We start from the raw sequence: 27,430 nt of genomic DNA on the forward strand, positions 1-27,430 counted from the left end.
TTCCTTTTTGCTGAAAAGGTTGGCTTCTTCGCACGACCCATTATTGAGAGAGGAGGTAGAGAGGTGGGTGCCTGGGACGTCCTGAACATCCCGCTCCCAAGGGGTCGTGCACGCCAGCTAGCCCACATTACCTGAGCCTCCAGCATGGCCACATACAACGTCCAGGTGGTGACTGGGAAGCAGCTCCGTGCTGGCACCATTGACTCTGTTTTTGCCACCTTGGTGGGCACCCAGGGCGAGAGCCCCAAAACTGTGCTGGACAACTGGGGCCCAGATTTCTACAGAGGAGCGGTGAGTGGTTCTGAACGGGATGGGATGCAGGGGTGGTGGGGTGGTGGTGGTGGAGAATTTCTTTTTTTTAAAAGGGCATGTCTTACATTTCCCTCCGATGAGCTGGGTAACTGAAAAGTGGAGTCAAATCTTCCCCAAGAAGCAAAAAAATAATATTTAAGAAGTGAAATGTTAAGTATGCTTTTCTGCTACAGGGAAAATGAAAAATCTGTTGTTGCATTTTCTCCTGAGGAGCAATTGTGTTTGTGTGTTTGCTTTGCTGGTTTGATACGTGCCTGAAATCAGCCTTCTCTTTTGCCTGCTCATGCTTTCCATGTTAAAACTTGCTGATAAATAGTTAGGTGTGTTTATTTCTACGCCTCTGGCCATAGCTTCCCCCCCCCTTCCCAATACTGTGTAACAAGTCAGTGGTTATCCAGTTAAACGCTTCCAGTGACATTTAAGCAATTTTTTTATATTTGCACTGAGTTTTGAATAAAGCCCCATCAATATAAAAATGTCTAATGATGATTTCATAGAATATTAATTCAAAATAATACGAGACATCTTGGCCCTATTAATTTTGTGTGGTCTTCTCCACTTTCCCCCAAGCAAGGTTAACTCTTTCTGAAACTTGATGACTTTAAAATTAGGTCAGGAGAAGAATGGAAATCTCAAGGCTCCACCCACGTAATTTCTTTTTAAAACATTTTCTTTATTAATTTTCCAATATTGAACCAATATTACTAGAGTTTAGCCAATTATACAGATTCCAATTAATATCAAAATAATTCCAATTATTTCCAGATTTATACAATTTAATCAAAGTGGTTTCCTGTGCTCCTTGATCAATGTTTTTTGTCCAGTTCTTATATTGCTGTGGTTCGTATTTTTTAATTAACATCTAATTACATTTCAGTTGGTATATTAATCATTATGATAACAGCTGCAACGATTACTATCCGTGTTAATTAGTGATGCAATTGGCGCTGTGGGTTAAACCACAGAGCCTAGGACTTGCCGATCAGAAGGTCGGCGGTTCGAATCCCCGCGACGGGGTAAGCTCCCGTTGCTCTGTCCCTGCTCCTGCCAACCTAGCAGTTCGAAAGCACGTCAAAGTGCAAGTAGAAAAATAGGTACCGCTCTGGCGGGAAGGTAAACGGCGTTTCCGTGCGCTGCTCTGGTTTGCCAGAAGCGGCTTTGTCATGCTGACCACATGACCCGGAAGCTGTACGCCGGCCAGTAAAGCGAGATGAGCGCCTCAACCCCAGAGTCGGCCACGACTGGACGTACTGGTCAGGGGTCCCTTTACCTTCATTCATATTAATACCTTATCTAACTTTCCATAGGATTTCAAATGAGGTGCTCTAATTATTTTCCTTCTCTCTGCATGTGTCAGTCTGAATATGTCCAATGATAAAAATCCTTGACCTTTCTCTGCTGTCCGATTCTTGAAATTCCTCCAATTGCTGTTGTCTCTCAGATATAATCCTGGATAATTCTCAAAATATCTCAATAGCGCCCTCTCATCGTGCTCTCCTCTTGCTCGGTGTTTCCGGACAACAACATATTCCAGCAGTCCACTCTTTCTCACTTCTCAGTCAACATCTAGAAATTTTCACGAATGGAAAAAGAGAGATTCAGCTTCTGCCGCAAGGGATCTTCGAGTACATTCATTTAAATTAATCACCACCAAAGTCTCCATGCCTCCCTCGTCCACAGCTCCAAATTCCTTTCATCTTTATGTGATTCTGTGACAGACATAGGGACGCGGGTGGCGCTGTGGGTTAAACCACAGAGCCTAGGACTTGCCGATCAGAAGGTCGGCGGTTTGAATCCCCATGATGGGGTAAGCTCCCGTTGCTCAGTCCCTGCTCCTGCCAACCTAGCAGTTTGAATGCACGTCAAAAGTGCAAGTAGATAAACTCTGGCAGGAAGGTAAACAGTGTTTCCGTGCGCTGCTCTGGTTTGCCAGAAGTGGCTTAGTCATGGTGGCCACATGACCCACAAACAGCAAACAGCTCAGCCGGCCTGCTTTTATTTTATTTTTTCATAGATATTTATTGAAATTTTCAAAATATTACAAAATACAAAAAAGAAAAAAACAAAAAAACAAAAAAGAATTAAAAATAGTTAAAAACAATTCCATCTTCCTTTACTTAACTTTCATTTGCTTATTTCCCGGACTTCCTCACCCCTCCTGTCAGGGGTTCAGGGACCGAGGCACAGGTGAGGGAGGAGACAGAGAGCGAGGGGGAAGAATCCCAGGGCAGCGAGGAAGAGGATGACGATGACTTGAGGGATTCCATGAGTCTTTCAAGTGAATCGGAGGATTCCCAGAAGGGGGCGTCTGTGGTCAGGCCAAGGGGAGTCACAGGGGGGACTCGTCAGGAGCAGGGGACCAGCGGGGGAACCCAAAGTGGGAGCTGGGAGTCGGGACCGGCTTCTCCGCCAGAGCGCAGTGAAGGGGGTGGAGATTCCAGAGTGACAGGAGAAGCAGGTCCGAAAGCAGAGAGGGAGGGGAGATTGGAGCAAGACATCCTCCCAGAAGGGGAGGAGAGTAGTGCAGGGAGTAGTGTAACTGTCAAGAGGAAGGTTGGCGGTTGCGAACGCGCGCCAAGTTCAAATGTGGAGGCGCGCGGAAGAACAGGGAGCCCGGAGGAGGAGCCAGGTCCCAAAGCACGCAGGAGGGGGGAAGAGCTGTCTGGGGATTCTGCGTCAGGGGAATCCAGGAGGGGCGAAACCCCAGGGGGCAGGAAGACCCTGCGGAAAAGGAAGGAAAGGAAGAGGTGGAGCAGCACAGGCCTCTTAAACTGGTGCAGAGGAGGGACTGACTCAGAGGGGACTTCAGCGGTCTAAGCGTAACAGACGTGGGGCTGCGCGCCTCGGCTGTGGAGCGTACAATGAACTTCAATAAACATTTTTGTATATAAACTGGACTTGGCGTTGGTCTCTTGTGAGCTGGGACCTGAGGCAGCCCTGACACCTCTCTTTCCTGTATTCCAATTCAATTTGTTAATTCTGCAAATCCTTCCCTACTTTATTTATCCTAATCTTTCATTGCATTACCTTAATCTATTTTCCTCATTATCTTATAAAAAAACCTTATAATTCAAAACCTAAATCTTATTTTTACTAACTTCTCATAACCATTGTATTCTTTCCTAATCCTTTAAACATGTATACTAAAGCCAGGCAATTTCATTTCAAACATCCTTCTAACATTCATCAATTATGTAAGACAGTCCTAGTAACAAAATAAAGAAGAAAAAATAAAACAATCCAATCTTCATCCAGCGTCCCTTCCTCCTGGTCCCGGGTTTGTCAGTCCATTTTATCCCATTGAACTAGCACATTAACCTGGTAATCTTATATCCGAGGCTCTTAAGTCTCTTCCATGTCCCTTCCACGATTTTTCTTCATATTCTCCTTTCATAGGCAGCCGGCTGTCAACATTGTAACAAAAACAACCCAGGGTTTCCCGCCTAAATTAACTGACGTGGACCTGAGTGAAAACTATATGCAGTCATACCTCGGGTTGAATGCGCTTTGGGTTGAGCGTGTTCGAGTTGCGCTCCACGGCAACCCGGAAGTAATGGAGTGCGTTACTTCCGGGTTTTGCCGCTCGCGCATGCGCGGACGCTCAAAATGATGTCACGCGCATGCGCGGAAGCGGCAAAACACGACCCGCGCATGCGCAGACGCGCCGTCACTTGTTACGTTCGCTTCAGGATGCGACCGGGGCTCCGGAACAGATCTCGTTCACATCCCGAGGTACCACTGTACATGATACCCTTGGTGGCTAGGGTGAGAACTTCAATACACAACACCCCTCCCCACCGAGATAAGGCATTAGTTACAATCATAGTGGTTCCATTACATACAGCAATACCCTTGTTGTTTTCAGTAAGGCACATAAGCATATTAATTGACCCTATTCACCATACAGCTTTACATGTGCAGTTTGTCCGGTGAATATAGTCTTTTAAATAAGCTGGGTGCTTGGAAACCCTGCCAGTACCAGAGTCCGGGTGGCCGCCCAATTCTGGCTGCGACTGTGGTGTGACCAAATGTGGCATTGAGCCCGAGTTCCCTGGCTCCGCTGCTGTCGAAGGAACCACCGAGAGTGGACTTGGCAGACGGTCAGGCACAGCAGTGATCCGAGTCTCTGGAGAGCCAGGCAGACCCACCAAAATGGCTCGGCTCCATGCCCTCAGTTTGTGAGGAAGGTGTAGGTGGAGCCTCGCCTTCCATTAGCGACCGCTCCGGAGCTGGGGCCACAGTTGGGGGCACAGCGGTAGTGTCCAAATCCCTAACCCTGCGCCTTAGCTGGTCTATGTGCCAGCACCACAAGTGTCCGCTCTCAAGGGCCACCTGGTAAGAACGAGGCTCCATGACTCCCACTACCGTGGCCGGCACCCAAGGAATGTCCCAAGGTGAGAACTTCAATACATAACACTAGACATCTTTGGCAGGAATAATAATAATTTCCATGATCACTGCAGATGGTGACAGCAGCCACGAAATTAAAAGACGCCTGCTTCTTGGGAGAAGGGCAATGACAGGCCTAGACAGCATCTTGAGAAGTAGAGATGTCACCTTGCCAACAAAGGTCCGTATAGTTAAAGCCATGGTCTTCCCAGTAGTGATGTATGGAAGTGAGAGCTGGACCATAAAGAAGGCTGATCGCCGAAGAATTGATGCTTTTGAATTATGGTGCTGGAGAAGACTCTTGAGAGTCCCATGGACGGCAAGAAGATCAAATGCATCCATTCTTAAGGAAATCAGACCTGAGTGCTCACTGGAAGGACAGATCGTGAAGCTGAGGCTCCAGTACTTTGGCCACCTCATGAGAAGAGAAGACTCCCTGGAGAAGACACTGATGCTGGGAAAGATGGAGGGCACAAGGAGAAGGGGGCGACATGCGGCCTGAAAGGGTCACGAATCTGGCCTGCTCCATGCTGAGGTAAACTCTGACGTGGTCTTTCATTCATAGAGCCACCGCTGACATGCAGCCGGCCATGGCTCCCATAGCAGCGGGGGGCTGAGCAGCTAGGGGGCCGGCGGCTTTGGCGAGCTTGTGGGGCTGGCGCTGAGGATGGAGCTGAAGCTGGGTTTCCTCTTGTGTGTGGTGCTGCTGCTGCTCTGGTCGTCGCTCTGAAGAAGTGTGCATGCACACGAAAGCTCATACCAAGAAGAAACTTAGTTGGTCTCTAAGGTGCTACTGAGAGCAAATGATATAATGGTGGTTATGTTACGGTATTATTTGTTGTTGTTGTTGAGTCATTTAGTTGTGTCCGACTCTTCGTGACCCCCTGGACCAGAGCAGGCCAGGCACTCCTGTCTTCCACTGCCTCCCGCAGTTTGGTCAAACTCATGCTGGTCGCTTCAAGAACACTGTCCCACCATCTCGTCCTCTGTTGTCCCCTTCTCCTTGTGCCCTCCATCTTTCCCAACATCAGGGTCTTTTCCAGGGAGTCTTCTCTTCTCATGAGGAGGCCAAAGTATTGGAGCCTCAGCTTCAGGATCTGTCCTTCCAGTGAGCACTCAGGGCTGATTTCCTTCAGAATGGATGGGTTGGATCTTCTTGCAGTCCATGGGACTCTCAAGAGTCTCCTCCAGCACCAGAATCCAAAAGCATCCATTCTTCGGCGATCAGCCTTCTTTATGGTCCAGCTCTCACTTCCATACATCACTACTGGGAAAACCAGAGCTTTAACTATACGGACCTTTGTCGGCAAGGTGATGTCTCTGCTTTTTAAGATGCTGTCTAGGTTTGTTATTGCTTTTCTTCCAAGAAATCTTTTAATTTCATGGCTGCTAGCACCATCTGCAGTGATCATGGAGCCCAAGAAAGTAAAATGTCTCACTACGGTATTATATAATTGTTAAAATTTGAAAATCAATAAAAATCATTTTCAAAAAAAAACCAAAACAAAACAAAACAAAACTCCACATTCTAACAAAATCCAGGCTGCATTTCTGAGTGCAAGAGCGATAATGGGACATTGAAGGGCAGGGGAAGTTGAGCTGGTGCTTAACCCTTCCCCCACTGCCTGTTTTCTACTCTGTATCCTGCAACGGATTGCCCTTCTGTAGGGAAATCAGGTGGGTGTTTCCTCTTTCCCCCAGAATTGAGTATCATGGCTTCTTCCTTCCTTCCTTCTTTGCTGTTGGCAAACCCATGGTTCCCGTAACTGGAGAATATCCGGAAGAACTAGGTTGTGAAACTCACGTTTTCTTTCTTAACTTAAGTTGCACTCTGTTGCAAGCGGCTTTTGTAATGCTCTTGTTCTGAAGTCCAGCAAAGGAATGCAATATTTTTATTTATTGCATTTATGTTTCATTTATTTATGAATGAAGGGTATGCAATCAGTGTGGATGAGGAGTGGGGAAACACAGTCCTGGGGTCAAAATGCAGTCTTCCGGTCCACTCTGTTTGGTCCTTGAGAGTCTCCGCAGGATGCATCCCTCCCCACGTGATTTCACAATGGTGGAAAACATCCTGGAATTTTGATAATCCCCCTCCTTTGCCTAAGTGGAGGGCAGAGGAATGTGCAAGCGTGTGTAGGAATTTTTTTTAAAAAATATATTTTTATTTTTTACCAACAACCAAAACACAAACAGTGAAACCCCGCAGGCGGCTGATACATTGGGTATACATAATCAATAATAACATATTCAAATCAACCGTATGTACAATTCTATATACATTAACACTCCTCCCTCCACAAGGTTTATTTAACTTTTAACATTTTAATTGCCCCAAATGGTTCAAACCTACCCAAATAATTCAATATCTTCTGAAACCAATCCTCCTCTTTCTCATTGACCTTAAACCCTTTCATTTTGTGTATCTTCACAGTTAGATATTCTAAACTTACAATATTATTCAGTTTTTTCCTCCATTGGTTCATCCCTAGCTCTTCTGCATTTTCCCAATTACTCGCTATAACCTAAGCGTGTGTAGGAATTGGTCTAGTGTACAAAGGTGAAATTAGGGACGCGGGTGCTGCTGTGGGTAAAACCTCAGTGCCTAGGACTTGCCGATTGCATGGTCGGCGGTTCGAATCCCCGCGGCGGGGTGCGCTCCCGTTGCTCGGTCCCAGCGCCTGCCAACCTAGCAGTTCGAAAGCACCCCTGGGTGCAAGTAGATAAATAGGGACCGCTTACTGGCGGGAAGGTAAACAGCGTTTCCGTGTGCTGCGCTGGCTCGCCAGAAGCAGCTTTGTCACGCTGGTCACGTGACCCGGAATTGTCTCCGGACAGCGCTGGCTCCCGGCCTATAGAGTGAGATGAGCACACAACCCTAGAGTCTGGCAAGACTGGCCCGTACGGGCAGGGGTACCTTTACCTTTTACCTTACAAAGGTGAAATTAAGATTAATTGCTCTGCCCTGCCTTTGCCTCTGACCAGCCCACCATCCGCGTGTGGCCCCCTGGGAGGGAATGAGACCCTTGAGCTTCCCCACTGATGGATTGTATGGACCAATGGTTTGACTCAGTGTAGGCAGTTCAGTGTGGTGCAATGGTTAGAGTGCTGGACTAGAACCTGGGGGAAACCAGGGTTCAAATCCCTACTCGGCCACGAAACTCACTGGGTGACCTTGGGGGCCAGTCACTGCCTCTCTCAGCCTAACCCAACCTTTCAGGGTTGTAGTGGGGATTAAATGAGGTGGGGTGACCCCTGTGAGCAGCTTGGGGGGGGGGAAAGGAGGGCCCTGTGACCTCTGGATGAGGGCTAGTACATAAATGCAATGAATGGATGAATGGGCCTCATCCACACCTATTGCAAACCCTCCAGCATTTCTCTGATGAAAACAGGGACATTCTGTTCTACATCAGGAAGATTCTGGGGTATGGGGTCTCTTGATGGGGAGTTGGACCCTCAAATTTTCTTATAATGTTGCAGGATTCTCAGTCAATAAGACAGACACGGGGTTCTCCAAGGAAAAGCCTTTGGTTTATTAATCTCCGCAGCTGACTGCAATGGGATAGCTCCCAAAAGCTGAACGTCGTATCCAGATCAGAGCAGGGTTTTTTATAGTGCGAGACAAACAACTATCAGCAGAGTATATGACGACATCCAGAACAAGATAGAATTTTGCAAGCAAGCAAGCAAATCACAAGAATCCCATCCCACCAGTTCCTCTCCTGGGGAACTTGATTTCCAAGCAAGTTTCAAGATAAGTTCCCTTCTCAAGATAAGCTCACTTCTTTAGTACGTTTCTGAGCACAATTCAAAGTATTGGTGTTGACCTTTAAAGCCCTAAACGGCCTTGACCCAGTATACCTGAAGGAGGGTCTCCACCCCCATCGTTCTGCCTGGACACTGAGGTCCAGTGCCGAGGGCCTTCTGGCGGTTCCCTCATTGTGAGAAGCAAAGCTACAGAGAACCAGGCAGAGGGCCTTCTCGGTGGTGGCGCCCGCCCTGTGGAACGCCCTCCCACCAGATGTTTATCTCTCAAAGAGATAAACAACTACCTGACATTTAGAAGACACCTGAAGGCAGCCCTGTTCAGGGAAGTTTTTAATGTGTGACATTTTAATGTATTTTTAATCTTTGTTGGAAGTTGCCCAGAGTGGCTGGGGAAACCCAGTCAGATGGGCGGGGTACAAATAATAAATTATTATTATTATTCCCCATTTCTTCCCAGAAACTGCTATCTTTGCAGACAGAGTTCTGGCCATCTTCTAATGACTCACCCATCACGGGGGTGGTGGTGGGGTGGTGAGACAAACACCGTCTCTGCTTCTATTTGGGGCAGGGGCTTCTGAGGCAAGTAAATTCTATTTGGTGCACCCATCAATAACGGTATGTTAGTCCAACAAGCAGCTTGCTGCCTGAGTGAGGATGGGGTTCTTCTGAGGGCGGCAGTGCCAAGGATGGCTGAGGACTTTGATAATTCCCATAGAGCCTACAGGCTAAGTTAAAGGTGAGGTTTTTCACCTGGAGTTGAAATCTGTCTCTTTATCATCCCTTCCTGCTTTCTAAGGCTGCCTCTGGATCTCCCGACTTTTCCGTTGCAGGTGAGGGACTATGAAGTCACCTGTGAGCAGGAGCTGGGGGAAATCGTGCTTCTCCGTCTCCACAAAGAAGTTGTATCTAATCTGCTGTCCACTAGCTGGTACTGTAGTTTTGTCACCGTGACGTCACCCAAAGGAGAAATCTACAGATTTCCATGCTATCAGTGGATTGCGGGCTCTGTTACCCTGGAGCTGAGGGAGGGGACGGGTAAGTAGACTTGCTTGGAGAGAGAAAGAGAGAGAGGAGAAGAAGAAGAAGAAGAAGAAGGTCTCTACTCTGCAAAATCATCTTTTAGCCTGTTGATTGTTTGGATAGCATGCCTGCCCCCTCCCAAACTATTGGTGATCAATGGTAATTACTGTTCATAAGAAAATATAAACAACAGTGGTACCTTGGTTCTCAAACTTAATCCGTTCCAGAAGTTGGTTCCAAAACCAAAGCGTTCCAAAACCAAGGCACGTTTTCCCATAGAAAGTAATGCAAAACAGATTGATCCGTTCCAGACTTTGAAAAACAACCCCTAAAACAGCAATTTAAACATAAATTTTACTATCTGACGAGACCATTGATCCATAAAATGAAAGCAATAGACAATGTACTGCAGTCACACAATCAATCAATCAATCAATCAATCAACCAACCAACCAGTAGCTGAACTGGGTTCCACACAGTCACACAAACAAAACAGAGTCGCAGAAATGCAAAATAAATAGCAAAAACAGACAGACCTCGGTGTAACACTCCAAACGGAAGCATGGCACTCAAAACGGAGCACGTTAAGCTTCCGAAAAATGTTCGCAAACCAGGACACTTACTTCCGGGTTTGCAGTGTTTGGGTTCCAAGTTGTTTGAGTACCAAGGCGTTTGAGAACCAAGGGACCTCTGTACCAGATCTGAACCAAATGAAGTAGGCTGACATAATAAACACCATCTCTCTCTCTCTCTCTGTGTCCCTCCAGCAAAGACACCAGCTATGGATACTCTTCAATTACTCAAGGACCACCGGAAGAAGCAGCTTCAGCAAAGACAATCTTGCTACGAGTGAGTGTGGCTGCTGTAAACTTCTAGTCATGCAACTTGTGTGTGTGTCTGTGTGTCTGTGTAATGGATTCCTGGATTGTGCCTCCAGCTCTCAGGGGTGTGTGTGTGTGTCTGTTTGTGCTTCTAGCCCTCATTCCTTCCATGTCCAATGTTCAGAGTGCAAGTGTTGTTGCTTAGGCAGGTTACTGACGGGCACACTTTGGGGGAACCACAAGGTTTGTAGGGATGCGACGAATCATTCAGAGGAGGAAGCTTAAGCGCGCAGGAAACCCCTGTGCTCAGTGGACACAGAAGGCCGCTGACTGTTGGGGAGCAGGATGGGAAACCATAGATGGGAAACCCATTTGGCCCAGTATACCCGAAGGAGCACCTCCACCCCCATCGTTCAGCCCGGACACTGAGGTCCAGCGCCGAGGGCCTTCTGGCGGTTCCCTCCCTGCGATTAGTGAGGTTACAGGGAATAATAATAATAATAATAATAATAATAATAATAATAATAATAATTTATTATTTATACCCCGCCCATCTGGCTGGGCTTCCCCAGCCACTCTGGGCAGCTTCCAAAAAAAATATTAAAATACTGTAATACATCAAACATTAAAAGCTTCCCTAAACAGGGCTGCCTTCAGATGTCTTCTAAAAGTCAGGTAGTTGTTTTTCCCTTTGACATCTGGTGGGAGGCTGTTCCACAGGGTGGGTGCCACCACTGAGAAGGCCCTCTGCCTGGTTCCCTGTAACTTGGCTTCTCGCAGTGAGGGAACCGCCAGAAGGCCCTCGGTGCTGGACCTCAGTGTCCGGGTAGAACCAGGCAGAGGGCCTTCTCAGTGGTGGCGCCCCCCCTGAGGAACGCCCTTCCGTCAGATGTCAAGGAAATAAACAACTCTCTGACTTTTAGAAGACATCTGAAGGCAGCCCTGTTTAGGGAAGTTTTGAATGTTGGATGTTTTATCGTGTTTTTAATGTTCTGTTGGGAGCTGCCCAGAGCGGCTGTTGGGGAAACCCAGCCAGATGGATGGGGTATAAATAATAAATGATGGTGATGGTGATGAAGATGATGAATGGAATGGAGTTTCCTGCAGGAAGGTGTGGATGAGCAGGCGCTCTCCCCCCCCCCCCCCCGACATTTTGTTGCTGGTTCCACTTATGTGTCAGGAGCCAGCCAGCAATAAATCACAAGGAGTAAGTGAAGTTTGGGGACGCGGGTGGCGCTGTGGGTAAAACCTCAGTGCCTAGGGCTTGCCGATCGAAAGGTTGGCAGTTCGAATCCCCGCGGCGGGGTGCGCTCCCGTTGCTCGGTCCCAGCGCCTGCCAACCTAGCAGTTCGAAAGCACCCCCGGGTGCAAGTAGATAAATAGGGACCGCTTACTAGCGGGAAGGTAAACGGCGTTTCTGTGTGCTGCGTTGGCTCGCCAGAGCAGCTTCGTCACGCTGGCCACGTGACCTGGAAGTGTCTTCAGACAGCGCTGGCTCCCGGCCTCTAGAGTGAGATGAGCGCACAACCCTAGAGTCTGTCAAGATGGCCCGTACCGGCAGGGGTACCTTTACCTTTAAGTGAAGTTAACTCTTTGTTGGGAGAAGCTCGGTCTGCTCAGGCATGCCAGGCCTAATGAGCACAGCAACTCTTTTCAGTAGGTCTTGCCCCAATGAGGCAGTTGTGAAGGTCCCCACCTTCCCACAGCTGCCTAGGTCTCCTCCAGGTCCTTCCCGAGCAATCACAGACTATGCCGGCGTGCCCGTCTTTTATCTTCCCACTTCATACCTTTCCTGGTCCTGGGGGACCTGTGGGGAGGGGAGCTGGTCACAGCAGGAGGGAGAGACCTTCTGCCTTCTTCGCCAGCCTGGCTCACCTCTGCCTCCCGACCTCCCACCTCTCCTTCTTCAGCTTCTGCCTCTGATTCTGGACTCCCGTCTGACACAGACTCTCCCCGCTCACTAAGCCCTGTTGCCTCTTCAACTTTCGATGTCTCTTCTTCCCAACACCAGTCTTTGGGCTCTGAGCCTTCTTCTCTTGGTGGCAGCAGCTACTACTATGCTATAAGATCTACTGTCCTGTGATATCATATATGAGTTTGACCTACTGATGAAGCCCAGGATGGCGAAGCAAGGCTAATCTTCCGGAAATCCTTGTCTTAGACTCTGTGAAAGGATTCTGTGGAACTGTAACAACCTTTCATGTGGATTGTTGGACTCTAAGAACAGACGGGTGGAATAGACACTTTCACATATATGGACCTTATGCATAAACTGATTAGAAAATGAACTGATCCACAGGCTCTTCTACTTTTTCCGTTGGACTCTATGAGCTACTTCTGTTGAATTCTGTAATTTAATACAATGAATAGTAAGAATTTTTTTGAAAATGTACAGCCGGTTACGTCTTGTGTCTTTATTGAATATTATGCAACCAGTCCATGACATTGTGATACCGATTTCCTTCTGCACAGGTGGAAGAAGTTTGCTGAGGGCGTCCCTTTCCATCTGGATGTTGCATCCCCCAAGGAACTGGACACAAACATCAGGTTTTCTTTCGTCAAAGCGGCGGATTTTGTCAATCGCTCCAAAGCCCAGTAAGTTTGGGGAAAGAAGCCGCAATGTTGGTGGCAGATCACGTTCCTTAATGCTGACCACTTTCTGGGCTATGCACAGGCAGTTCCAGCCCAGGGTCTGTGGTAAGCAGTGATGTGTAGGTGGATTCCCACGAGGCAAGACACAGTGATAACAGCAAGAACCTTTGCGTGGACAGGCGGAGTCCCCCAGATCCCGAGCGCCCCCCCCCCGTCATGTGGAATAACGACTCAAGACAATGTGCTATGGGATTAAATTGGCCACAACTTTATTAAATTTCAGATGTGGGTAGACCTTGGCTCAGGCATTGGACGTTATCCCTCCCCAGCCCCCAGCCGGGGACCTAGGGAGCATCAGGGTTATCCAGTGGGGGGTGGGTGGGCCGGCTCTGGAGAACATATGTTCAAGCAGAGATAGCCGCCCCTGTTATGCCACCGCCGCAGGGGAGAGCAATGATGACCTTTCGGCGTACGGTCAAAGCCTCCCTTCAGAAACCCCTTTAACAAGGAACCCTGGTATCGCTGCTGCAAAGAGGAAGATAGACTAAAGGATTCCGCCCAAGGCCTGAGTTGTGACGTTTTGCTACGGGAAAGGCAAAACCTGCCAATGCAGGGAAATTCCTTTCCGACCCTTTGACAGCGACCTTAACGTAGCAGCGCCTGCATACCTGTGAAGAAAAGTTAACCTGCAAAATAAGACATTAACTGAGGGTGGGTAGGGTGGGAGAAGCTCTGGAGCCAAGTGAGGATTCCCAGGTAAGATCCTCCCTCTATTGTGTGGGCAGGTAGTCCCTCCCTGGCCTGGTCTCCTTGGCAACGCTTCCCCCAGGTGGGAATGGACAACTGAATGAGGTAGGCGGAGACCTCCAGGTATCGCACCTGAGGGAAGGCGAGGCCAAGCCTGTGTTGATGGAGCCGCTCCAGATCCAGGGGCTGCGCGCGTCCACGCAAAGAGCGCCCCCCGTTTTATGCGGGGAGCGGTCATTATTGAACTAAAAGAACTGGACAACAGGGGCAAAGCAACTGCTTATATACATTTCTGAAGGCCTGGGCCACTCCCACTCCCAACGTGATTGGCCGTCTAAACTTCCACACTGCGAATCATGACTCAGAGTTTCAGGGCCAATGGCAGAGGCCCAAATCCTGAAATGTTCTGCGATTGGACAACATGTATCGAATCAAAACACAGGGCCTCAGAATCCTTAGTCCAGACTGAAGCTCAGGCAAACAGAGACCACTGAATACATAACAAGCAGACAAGGGGAAGGAGAATTCTGGAAGGAGGAATGACGCTAGTCAACGTTGCTCTGGCCATTCGCACCTCCTACAATGCCTAGGAAAGGTCTCAGTACATCCCCTCAGAAATCTGCCATGTGGGACATACCAAGAAAAGTCCCAAACTGACTGACAACCAAAGTAAAGCAATAATAATATAATAATGAAATTAGGTAAAGGTAAAGGTACCCCTGCCCGTACGGGCTAGTCTTGCCAGACTCTAGGGTTGTGCGCTCATCTCACTCTATATAGGCCGGGGGCCAGCGCTGTCCGCAGACACTTCCGGGTCACGTGGCCAGTGTGACAAGCTGCATCTGGCGAGCCAGCGCAGCACACGGAACGCCGTTTACCTTCCCGCTAGTAAGCGGTCCCTATTTATCTACTTGCACCCGGGAGTGCTTTCGAACTGCTAGGTTGGCAGGCGCTGGGACCGAGCAGCGGGAGCGCACCCTGTCGCGGGGATTTGAACCACCGACCTTTCGATCGGCAAGTCCTAGGCGCTGAGGCTTTAACCCACAGCGCCACCCGCGTTCCCTAATGAAATTATGTACACATATTGATAGCAGATGAAACATTTCAGTATCATATCATTTGCGCTGCCCAAATCCCAAGGAAAATAGAATTGTAGAGTTGGAAGGGACCCCAATTATCATCTACTCGAACCCCCTGCAATGGAGGAATAGGCAGTTGCCCCGTATGGGTATCGAACCTGCGACCTTGGTATTATCGGCACCATACTCTAACCGACAGAGCTATCCAGCAAAAAACTGTCTTTGTGTGGCGCCAAAAGGAAGACAAGGCTGGTGCAGTGGCGTAGCGTGGGTTGTCAGCACCCGGGGCAAGGCAAGTAATTTGTGCCCCCTAACCCGTGGATTTGCGCCCCCTAACCTGTGGATTTGCCCTAACCCCAGATGTCGCGCCCGGCCCCCCCTGCACCCCCCACGCTACGCCACTGGGCTGGTGCCTGGCAGGCCGTCTCAGAAAGAGCATGTGAGGTTGCTCATCCACCATGTCTTCCCTCCATGAGAATGTCATGGGGTGGAGATGATGGCTTCTTGCATTTAGTGGCGCTCTCTGTATCGTATTACACTGTTTTGCTGGCCGCTGCTGAAATTCTCCCCTTGGCTTCTATTGATGGTTGATTCACTGTTGCATTTTAGCTTTGGAAGCTGCCCAAATAGTATTGTTATTGCAGTGTGCAAATGCTTCCAGTAAGTACAGTGGTACCTTGCGCCTTGGTTCTCAAACAACTTGGAACCCAAACACTGCAAACCTGGAAGTAAGTGTTCTGGTTTGCGAACATTTTTCGGAAGCCGATCGTGCTCCGTTTTGAGTGTTATGCTCCCGATTTGAGTGCCACACTTCCATTTTGAGTGTTACGCTGTCCGTTTTCGCTATTCATTTTGCATTTTTGTGGCTCTTCTTTTTTTGAGGGGGGGGGGGGTGACTATGTGGAACCCAGTTCAGCTACTGATTGATTGATTGTGTGACTGGAGTACTGTTTATTGCTTTCCTTTTATGGATCAATGGTCTCGTTAGATAGTAAAATTCATGTCAAATTGCTGTCTCAGGGTTTGTTTTTAAAAGTCTGGAACAGAGTAATCTGTTTTGCATTACTTTCTATGGGAAAGTGCGCCTTGGTTTTGGAACGCTTTGGTTTTGGAACGGACTTCCGGAACGGATAGAGTTTGAGAACCAAGGTACCACTGTAATAGATTGGCGGCGGCAGCGGGTGGGGGGGGCTGTTTCCTGTTCATGGGGCACCTTTAAAGGACAAGGAAGAGCACATTTCATCCTCGGCCCTTGACGTTCATCCCCACTTTGTTCCCTTCTGACTTCAGGCAGGTGGAGCTCAAGCTGAGAGGGTACTCCACTAGCCAAGAGTCCTGGGAGAAGCTGGAAGATATCAACAAAGTCTTCTTGTTCACCGAGACGGATTTGTCCAGTAAGATGGCAGCCCTGTTCAAAACTCACTGCAAGCAGCCTCTGATAGACCCCCATAGTGTGAATTTCGTTTCCAGCTACCTAGAGATGGCGGTTGGTTTCCAGAAATCTGGGTCCCCGTCTCTTTCCTGATTTAGTAACACAATGGATCCTACTGTGAATGGGACCTGTGAAGCCCCCAAAGTGGTTGCCACTGATTGAACATGCCCGAACCTCCTTTGGCTCATGTGGAGATCCATTTGAGGTTAGCGTCAAATCCTGGCCAACGCGCTGACGCTCACGGGATCCTTCAGTCAAGCTTTTAATTTGCTCAGCAGCGGAACAGGGAGTAGCTTGGTTTGTGGGCGTCCAAAGCTTAATGGCGTCAGGAAAGCTTGCGGAATTTGTTGGCTATAAAGCAAAGTCCGTAAAATAATGAAGCAATGTACCTGTAATGAAATTTGAAGCAACTTAAAGCAATTTGAGACAGTTTGCAACTAGTTAATGGTATGAAGTAATAACTGGCGTTGACAAAGCAATCAGGCTGGGAAAATTGCATAATCGCCTCCTAACCCACTCCAGTTGCAAAACAGTTATAAGTTCTTGAGCAAATGAGATCACTGAATGTCATAATTACCAATCCAATGCAGCAGGCCGGTCTTTGAGGCTTTCAGCTGGGCAATACGGGGTAAAGGTAAAGGGACCCCTGACCATTAGGTCCAGTCGCAGACGACTCTGGGGTTGCGGCACTCATCTCGCTTTATTGGCCGAGGGAGCCGGCATACAGCTTCTGGGTCATGTGGCCAGCATGACCAAGCCACTTCTGGCAAACCAGAGCAGCGCACGGAAACGCCGTTTACCTTCCCGCCAGAGTAGTACCTATTTATCTACTTGCACTTTGACGTGCTTTCGAACTGCTAGGTTGGCAGGAGCAGGGACCGAGCAACGGGAACTCACTCCGTCGCGGGGATTCAAACCGCCGACCTTCTGATCGGCAAGTCTGGACTGCAACTCCCATCATTCCTAGCCAGCATTGCCAGTGATCATGGATGATGGGAGTGGCTCTAACCACTACACCACACTGCCTGACACTGAAAGGAAAACTGTACAGCCCCCTTCCCCCCCCAAAAAAAACCCTAACAAAAAAACAAAAAACCTGAATGCACCTTTAAAAAATAAAATAAAATTGATCGGTAACTGACCAGGAGATCGGACTCTTCTATTAATTTTGCATTCGTTACGTAACTCCTGGAGGCAGACCCACGTAAAAGGTAGACTAAGCTATCTGGGATCAGGAAGAGAGGAACTGAGACCCTTCCCATATCAGATGTTCCCCATGCAGGGGCATTTCAACACGCTTCAGCCCTGACTTGATGCTCTTGTGTGTTGAGGCTCTCGCTTGATTTGGCTCCACGGTCTAAGGCAGCTCCCTCTGTTCCTAGGATACGTCGTGAAGCACTGGAAGGACGACGCGTTCTTTGGGTACCAGTTTCTGAACGGCCTGAACCCGAGAATGATCCAAAGATGCACAGAGATTCCATCTAACTTCCCTGTGACTCAGGACATGGTGGCCAAATCCCTTGGGGACTCCACCACCCTGCAGAAGGAGCTGGAGGTGAGGAGGGAAAACGCTCTGCAGCTGGGCTGATGGGGAAACGCTGTTGCACCAGAAGAGGCACACAGCTGCACACCTCTCCTTGATGCTGCTGCCTCTGATATTGTTGTTGTTGTTGTTGTTGTTATTTGTTGGGAAAGATGGAGGGCACAAGGAGAAGGGGACGACAGAGGACGAGATGGTTGGACAGTGTTCTCGAAGCTACAAACATGAGTTTGACCAAACTGCGGGAGGGAGTGGAAGACAGGAGTGCCTGGCGTGCTCTGGTCCAGGGGGTCACGAAGAGTCGGACACGACTAAACGACTAAACAACAACATTATTAATACCCTGCCCATCTGGCTGGGTTTCCCCAGCCACTCTGGGTGGCTCCCAACAGAATATTAAAAACACGATAAAACATCAAACATTCAAAACTTCCCTAAAGAGGGCTGCCTTCAGTTGTCTTCTAAAAGTCAGATAGTTGTGTATTTCCTTGACGTCTGATGGGAGGGTGTTCCACAGGGCGGGCACCACTACCAAGAAAGCCCTCTGCCTGGTTCCCTGTAACCTCACTTCTCGCAGGGAGGGAAGCGCCAGAAGGCCCTCAGAACGATGGGGGTGGAGATGCTCCTTCAGGTCTACTGGGCGTTTGAGGCCGTTTAGGGCTTACAAGGTCAGCACCAACACTTTGAATTGTGCTCGGAAACGTCCTGGGAGCCAACATAGGTCTTTCAGGACTGGTGTTATGTGGTCCTGGTGGCCACTCCCAGTCACCAGCCTAGCTGCCGCATTCTGGATTAGTTGTAGTTTCCGGGTCACCTTCAAAGGTAGCCCCATGTAGAGCGCATGGCAGTAGTCCAAGCAAGAGATAACCAGAGCATGCACCACTCTGGCGAGACAGTCTGCAGGCAGGGAGTGTCTCATTTTGCATACCGGATGGAGCTTTGACCGAGGCTTGTGTTCTTCTCCCAAACAGAAGGGGTCCATCTTCATTGCTGACTACCGCATCCTGGAGGGGCTCTCTGCAGGAATCAATAACAACCGCCAGCAATACCTAGCAGCCCCCCTGTGCTTGCTGCATCTCACAGCCCAGGAGCAGCTTATGCCCCTCGCCATCCAGGTAACAGGTTGGGGCGGCTGGGGGCTCAGAAGATGCTTTGGGAGATAGCAGTGGGGAAGGGATGCTGTGCCTCCATCATAGACCGAAGGCGACCTCTGGTGGTTCTCTGCGGTACTCTGCAACTTCGTACTTTAAATTGGGTAATGCTGTCAATTGCGCAGAGTCAACTTGCACGATTTCAACCCTACTGTCATGGACTGACTGGGTACCAAGGAACGGTGGGAAGCACCAGCTGGGGAGCCTCCGAGGGAAGAAGGCTCAGTGCCTGGGGAGTGGTGGCGGGACGACAATGAGCGGTCAGAGGCAGAAGAGGGAGCAGACTAGGAGGAGAAGGTGTCGGAAGCTGAAGAGACAACAGGGTTTAGTGAGCAGGAAGAAGCTGCGGCAGAGAGCAGTTCAGACTCGGAGCCAGGAGAGAAGAGTGGATAGAAAGGGGGCCAGGAAACAGAAATGAGGATGGTGAAGAATCTAGGGGGTCTTCCCCTCCTGCTGCGACCAGCTCCCTTCTCTGCCTGGTCTCCCAGAACATGGGGAGGAATGAAAAGGGCGGAGCAAAGAGAGACAGGTCGAAGGAGTCTCAGATTGCTTAGGAAGGTCCTGGAGGAAGAGGAGACTTAGGGAGCCGTGGGAAGGCCTGAGGACCTCATTGGGGCTAGATCAGGTATCCCCAACCTTCGGCCCTCCAGATGTTTGGGACTACAATTCCCATCATCCCTGACCACTGGTCCTGTTAGCTAGGGATCATGGGAGTTGTAGGCCAAAACATCTGGAGGGCCGCAGGTTGGGGATGCCTGGACTAGATCTACCAGGAATAGTTGCTGTGCTCACTAGGCCTGGCCTTCTCAGCTGTTCGCTTCTTTGAATGAAGAGTTAATTTCGCCGGCACTGTGTGAGTTATTGCTGCTGGCGGCACTTATATGATTGAAAGATGGCCGTTTTAAATCCCACAAATTAATGGCATGCAACGCAAAGAGCTGTGATGCTCCTTTTGTGCTACGTTTTCCTGGCATGGAAAGAGCTGTCAATTTCTCTACTTTGCTTACTGGATTCTGGGATGTTCTCCTGGTCTTGTGACAGCATCCCAGAGCCTGATAAGCAGGGCAGAGAACTTACAATTTATTGTAACTAGATTTATCAAAAAGCTTTTGATGAGGAATCTCACCAAAGACTCCTGAGGAACCTCTGCAGCCATGGTATAGGTCCTCTTACAGATAAGAGACTGTTATGTACTGAAGTTCTCACCCTGGGCCAGCGGGGGGATACTGTAGATAGTTATGCAAATGAAGGATCGAAAGTGACGTTCAGTGATTGGATAGTTTTAGAAAGTTGCTACAGCAACGTTGTACTGGAGCTCTATATAAGCAGGCTGACTGAGCCCTTCAGCTCAGTTCTGTTCTGGCCTCTGAATAAACAAGAGCTGTTTGAAGAATCGCTGTGTCGTTTGATATGTTCACCCACAACCTAACAGAGACTGTCCAAGAAATAGGAAACAGAGAGTAGGAATTAATGGAGCCAATGTTGTATTCTGCCACCTCCCACAGCTCAGCCAGACCCCTGGCCCAAAGGCTCCCATCTTCCTGCCGAGTGACTCCGAATGGGACTGGATCCTGGCCAAGACCTGGGTGCGAAACGCTGACTTCCAGGTGCACCAGGTCCTCACCCACCTGCTCCGGACCCACCTGCTGGCAGAGGTGTTCACCATCGCCACCCTGCGCCACCTCCCCATGTGCCACCCGCTCTATAAGGTGAGGCTGCCAATTCCATGTCCTTGAGCCTGGTGGAACTTGGGACCGGACCTACCTAAAAGACTGCACTGGAGACAGAAAGAAAGCACGTCCATTCTCTTCAGTAGCTTAGAACAAAGAGAGTATGGCACCCAAGATGGATGCTCACATTTTTTTAAAATAATGCTTTTATTTATTTTCATGGCACAAAAGATAAATTTTGAGAAAACAATTATTGCAACAGTAAACAACAAATAACTTGTCCTGAAGACACCACAGGCTCTTATCATGTGTTAAAGTTTCATTTGAATACTTTAAGACAGGGGTGTCCAAACTTTTTTCAAAGAGGGCCAGATTTGATGAAGTAAAGGGCCGTGAGGGCCAACCAACCAAAGGGCTGTCCAAAGTTGTTGACCTTTTTTTTAGGATTGAGTTGCGTTTTTTTTACAATTGTTTTACCCCAGGGAATAAATTGCCACATTTCCCCATGAGTGTTGAGTGGATTCCTGCCACAGTCTGAACAATTGATGCATTCAATAAACATTTGCCATATGTTATAAAAGGAATGTGGGTTGGGTTTGCCCTTTGCCACTCGTACCTGGCATGTTAGTTTCTCAGCCAGTGCTATCGACCACATTCTGCTATACAGTGGTACCTCGGGTTAAGTACTTAGAATCATAGAATCATAGAGTTGGAAGAGACCACAAGGGCCATCGAGTCCAACCCCCTGCCAAGCAGGGGGTTAATTCGTTAATTCGTTCTGGAGGTCCGTACTTAACCTGAAACTGTTCTTAACCTGAAGCACCACTTTAGCTAATGAGGCCTCCTGCTGCCGCCACGCCGCCGGAGCACGGAGCACAATTTCTGTTCTCATCCTGAAGCAAAGTTCTTAACCTGAAGCACTATTTCTGGGTTAGTGGAGTCTGTAACCTGAAGCGTATGCAACCTGAAGCGTATGTAACCCGAGATACCACTGTATAATATATCTTTATCTTTTTTTTAAAGCCATTAACAAAGCCGTCCTCTCCCGTCTTCTACAGCTCCTGATCCCCCACACCCGCTACACCCTCCACATCAATGCCTTGGCCCGGGAGCGCCTCATTTCAAAGGATGGCGTCTTCGACAAGGTAAGCTACCCTGGGGTCTCGCTACCCCGCCTGAGAAGAATCAGTTTTTGCTGCTCCTACATCTTCTTCCAGGCTGTGACTCCCTTTCCCCCACCCCATGTCTCCAGGCAACTGGCCTCGGACTGCAGGGCTTGGTTGAGCTGCTGCAAAGGGACTTGAAGACCATGACCTACTCCTCCCTCTGCCTCTCAGAAGACCTGGAAGCTCGCGGGGTGTCCTCCTTGCCCAATTATTACTACAAGGAGGACGGCCTGAAGATCTGGGCAGCCGTGGAGAGGTCAGGGAAGGGCGTGGGTGGGACTGTGCCGGTCTCCATTTTGCCTGGAGCGAAATTCAAGGATGTGGACGTGGTGTGTGTGTGTGTGTGTGTGTTTGCATCTGTGTGCAGGAATACAAAGGGTTGGTTGGAGGGCTCCGACTCAGGTGGTGGAACAATGTTCTGCCCAGACACTGAGGTCCAGCTCCGAGGGCCTTCTGGCGGTTCCCTCCCTGCAAGAAGCAAAGCTAAAGGGAACCAGGCAGAGGGCCTTCTCGGTAGTGGCGCCCGCCCTGTGGAACGTCCTCCAATCAGATGTCAAGGAAATAAACAACTCTCTGACTTTTAGAAGACATCTGAAGGCAGCCCTGTTCAGGGAAGTGTTTAATGTTTGATGTTTTGTCGTGTTTTTAATATATTCTGTTGGAAGCTGCCCAGAGTGGCTGGGTAGGGTATAAATAAATCAACAACAACAACAACTAATTTCTAGGAGCCCTCCTGAAATATACTCAGTCGAGAGTGGATTTCATGCTCTTTATTCAGCTCATAGTGGTGAGGAGGGAATGGAAGTCCCCTCAAAGTATCTGCTTTATATACATTATTTACACAATGGGCTGCACGTGATTGGCTAATTCCGGAATTCTCCTGTAGGCCAATCAGGTTGTGGATTCACTTCTATCTGGAGCTGGATTGGGTGGCTCCAGCTGACCAGTCATGCTGCTGCATTGTTCTAGGACCAATCAGACTGCTGCATTTTGGATCCTATTGTTCTAGGACCAATCAGACTGCTGCAGTTTGGATCCTATTCAACTCAGTACATAACATCTCCATTGACAAAATAAAGGGAATTTTGCGTCTGTAGTTGTAGCTCAGAATGGCTATAACCCCTTGATCCAGTTCCCTCCTCTATTTCTATTTTACAGCCCTATTATTATTATTATTATTATTATTATTATTATTATTATTATTATGCTGGATGTGGAGGAGACTTAGCATCCCACAATCTCCTTTTCCTGTGGGTGGAGGACCAAATGGTCCATGAGGAGGTCTCAATTCTGCAAGCTGAGATTTCTCTTATTTCCCCTTTATTTGACTCTTTCCCGTAGATTTGTCTCTGGCATTGTCGACTTGTATTACAAAGACGACCGCTCTGTGCAGGATGATTTTGAGCTGCAGTCCTGGATACATGACGTCTTCACAAAAGGCTTCCTGCAACAAGAGTCCTCTGGTATTGCCCAGCCCTCATAAAATTAAGGGATATCCAATAGCAATGAACAGAGGGAGGGGGTGAAGAGTCCCCCAATGGTTATAAAAGTAACCACGCATGCCATGCTCCTCAGTGTACCTTAATGCTGTTCAATTAACTCTAAGTCACATGGGACTGAGGTATATGGTCAATAGGTCAAACAGGTGAATAGTCCCCATAAACCAGAAAGTGAAAATATCTGCCAACTGACTCTTGGAAGTTTCAATGGTCCTGAAAGGGCCAGCACCACATACCCTGCAAGTGTCCCTGAAAACCCACAACAATCTGTTATTTCTCACGAGAGAATGGTGGCCATTTTGGATACCATGATTTCGCATGTTTCTGTACTGCGCCCCCCCAAAAAAAGCGTTTTTGAGGGCCGCAATTTTGTGCAGCACCCCAAAACATGCATTTTTGGGTGCCATGCCTGGGGAAAGCGCTGGTTTTTTTGGGGGGGTGTGGTGTGGCATGAAATCATGCAAGATTACAAAGTTCAAAATGGCCGCCATTCCCTTGCGAGAAAAAACGGGTAGATGGTGTCCTGGAAAACTGTGTCCTGGAATTTATCCTTGAAATGTCGGACGGTATGGAACCATTAATAGATGCTCACTGTTTTAAAGCTGATCTTCATCATCATGAGGACTACATAGTTTTCGAAAGAAATCTAACGAGATTTGCATATGGCAACACAATGCGTGTGCCTGCCCATATATTGCACCCCTCCTTATTGAAAGGACTCGCTCCTGATTAATAACTGTTGTGGATTTAGCTTTCCTCTTCCTCTTCGCAGGCATCCCTTCCGCATTCAAAACTGTGAAGGAGGTCAAGAAGTTCTTCACGATGGTGATTTATACCACCTCGGCCCAGCACTCTGCCGTCAACAGTGGGCAGGTAGGAGAGGGGTGCTCCCTCATATTCACCTCCAGGCAGGTAGACATCGCGAGGCAGACTAAGTAGGCCTGGCTACAAACCTATGTTGGCTTTTATAATAGTTTTAACTGTCATGGCTTGCCCCAATGAATCCTGGGAAAAGATCCCAAGATGCCCCACCCTGAAGACAGCTCTAATGGTTCTCTGGGGAGCTAAAATGACTGTTGAACCAGTTTACTTTTATTGTGTCAATGGGCCAAAAGAGGAAAGCATAGCTGTTTCGGCCGGTAGCCATCCATAGCCCATAAATTTGTCTGATCAGTGGCGTAGCGTGGGGGGTGCAGGGGGGGCCGGCCGCACCGGGCGCAACATCTGGGGTTAGGGCAAATCCACAGGTTAGGGGGCGCAAATCCACGGGTTAGGGGGTGCAAATCCACGGGTTAGGGGGCGCAAATTACTTGCCTTGCCACGAGTGCTGACAACCCACGCTATGCCACTGTGTCTGATCCTCGTTCAAAGCCGTCCAGATTGGCAGCCTTCGTTGCCTCCTGCAGGAGCGAGTTCCACAGTTTAACGATGTGACGTGTGGTGAGGTCTTTTCTTTCTCCTGAAACTTCCAACAAGATTTCCGATGGAGCAGAGCTTTCATACAGGTGAAACTCGGGAAATTAGAATATCGTGGAAAAGTTCATTTACTTCAGTAATTCAACTTAAAAGGTGAAACTAATATATGAATAGACTCATGACATGCAAAGCGAGATATGTCAAGCCTTTATTTGGTATAATTGTGATGATCATGGCGTGCAGCTAATGAAAACCCCAAATTAACAATCTCAGAAAATTAGAATATTACATGAAATCAACAAAACGAGGGCTGCAAATAGAGCAATATTGGACCTCTGAGACGTAGAAGCATGCATATGTACTCAGTACTTGGTTTGGGCCCCTTTTGCATCAATTACTGCCTCAATGTGGTGTGGCATGGATACTATCAGCCTGTGGCACTGCTAAGGTGTTATGGAAGACCAGGATGCTTCAATAGCAGCCTTCAGCTCTTCTGCATTGCTCGGTCTCATGTCGGTCTTCAGCTCTTCTGCATTGCTCGGTCTCATGTCTCTCATCTTTCTCTTGGCAATGCCCCATAGATTCTCTATGGGGTTCAGGTCAGGCGAGTTTGCTGGCCAATCAAACACAGTAATCCCATGGGCACTGAACTAGGTTTTTGTACTTTTGGCAGTGTGGGCAGGTGACAAGTCCTGCTGGAAAATGAAGTCAGCATCCCCACAAAGCTCGTCTGCGAAAGGAAGCATGAAGTGCTCCAAAATCTCCTGGTAGACGGCTGCGTTGACCCTGGACTTAACGGAGCACAGTGGACCAACACCAGCTGGTGACATGGCTCCCCAAATCTCTTTTCTGATGAGAGCAGCTTTTGCATCTCATTTGGAAACCAAGGACCCAGAGTCTGGAGGAAGAACAGGGAGGCACACAATGTCAGATGCTTGAAGCCCAATGTGAAGTTTCCACAGTCTGTGTTGATTTGGGGAGCCATGTCATCAGCTGGTGTTGGTCCGCTAATTTTCGAAGTTTCACCTGTATTTATCTTTATTTCACAAATTTGTATGCCTCTTGATTGCGTAGCCCACCTCTTTGCGTTCTTAATCCTTGGGGGGCGGTTGCTTTTATTCGCAGTTTGATTTGGGGGCGTGGATGCCCAACTTCCCCCCGTCCATGAGGAAGCCGCCGCCTCAGACCAAGGGGGCAGCAAACTTGGAGGGCTACCTAGACACCATCCCGGCCATCAACACCACCTGCACCATCCTGAGCACGCTGTGGTTGCTTAGCTCCAAATCTCCAGATATGGTGAGTGGCTGGCCGTTTGCCATGGATGCTTGCGCTGAGATTCCTGCATTTCCAGGGGTTGGGATAGATGTGTTGGCTATTTGCAGATTACTTGTGCTGCAGAAATATTGCTGGGGAGACCACACATTACAAGGAACACAAAAGAACTTTAGCTAGGTTTTAATAACAAAAACAAAAACTCCTTTTACATTAATTATAATATATCAATAAGCATGACCCATCCACCAACCCAATCCCCAGGGCACTGGGAGAGCTAGGTGCTGCTCTTTATATACTATACCCAATTGCTGACACAGCTTAATTAACACAACTTAACAGCACCTGCTGGGACGCAGGTGGCGCTGTGGGTTAAACCACAGAGCCTAGGACTTGCCGATCAGAAGGTCGGCGGTTCGAATCCCCACAACGGGGTGAGCTCCTGTTGTTTGGTCCCTGCTCCTGCCAACCTAGCAGTTTGAAAGCACGTCAAAGTGCAAGTAGATAAATAGGTACCGCTCCAGCGGGAAGGTGAACGGCATTTCCGTGCGCTGCTCTGGTTCGCCAGAAGTGGCTTAGTCATGCTGGCCACATGCGCTGCTCTGGTTCGCCAGAAGCGGCTTAGTCATGCTGGCCACATGACCCGGAAGCTGTACGCCGGCTCCCTCGGCCAGGAAAGCGAGATGAGCACCGTAACCCCAGAGTCTGGACCTAATGGTCAGGGGTCCCTTTACCTTAATAGCACCTGCTATACTGATTCACAGCTGTAAAACTAGGTCACGTTATTTGCTCTGGCCCTTAAAGAAATACACATCTTGCGGAACAATAATGAACCTTCACATTTAAAGAGACCATTCAACAAGATGACCCTCAGGTGACTTCCAACCCTACAGTTCTGTGGTTAAAAGATGAAGAGTGCCTTTAATAATAACAGTGAAAATATTACGAAGACTGTGCATGCGGTTTGCAAGCTACAGCCTGGCAGGAACCGGTTGCAAGGGTGGGGGTGGTTTCTGCTCTCTTCTTCTCCCCTCTCCCAATTAACCTCCATCTCCAGGGCCTGCCCTGTGACATCACCAGGGGCCTTCAAATCTTCAGGGTATGGGATGACCCTGACGTGGCAACCCCATCCTGGAACGCCATCGTATCTGCCTCTTGGGGCCTGCTATTCTTGCTTAGCCAGATACTTTCCCTCTTTTTGACAGATACGCTTGGGGAAATACCCTGAGGAGCATTTCACGGAGGATGCCCCAAAAGGTCTCATTGAGGCCTTTCAGCAGGACCTGCACAGGATCTCCCAGGAAATCGAGGAAAGGAACGAGTCTGTCTCCAAACTGATCCCTTCTGGCTATGAGTACCTGTACCCGCCTGAGGTTGAAAACAGCGTCGCTATTTAAGCTCTGCGGGTGGTGAATCCATTTCACGTGGCTTTTCCGATATTTGTTACCGTATTATATTTGCCTATATTTGGGTGCACATTCTGATAAGTGTGATTCACATAGACGCGGTGAATATCAGCCTCAGCGCAGTGAGTCACTTTGTGGTGGGCGTTGTAA

General features: G+C 48.7%; 1 protein-coding gene across 1 annotated transcript; it reads left to right on the top strand.

Moving 5' to 3' along the window:
* LOC114582384 (hydroperoxide isomerase ALOXE3-like) lies at positions 1-27,275 on the top strand. Its single transcript, XM_028703358.2, has 14 exons — positions 1-291; positions 9,300-9,504; positions 10,257-10,338; positions 12,783-12,905; positions 16,019-16,122; positions 17,543-17,715; positions 18,672-18,815; positions 20,357-20,560; positions 21,580-21,666; positions 21,774-21,943; positions 23,029-23,150; positions 23,959-24,059; positions 25,728-25,898; positions 27,080-27,275. Exons 1-14 carry the CDS (start codon positions 145-147, stop codon positions 27,269-27,271), a joined length of 2,025 nt encoding a protein of 674 aa, XP_028559191.2. The 5' UTR covers positions 1-144; the 3' UTR covers positions 27,272-27,275.
* Positions 27,276-27,430: the final 155 nt, after the last annotated feature.

The sequence above is a fragment of the Podarcis muralis genome, chromosome 13, assembly GCF_964188315.1.
Source record: "Podarcis muralis chromosome 13, rPodMur119.hap1.1, whole genome shotgun sequence".
Classification (NCBI taxonomy): domain Eukaryota; kingdom Metazoa; phylum Chordata; class Lepidosauria; order Squamata; family Lacertidae; genus Podarcis; species Podarcis muralis.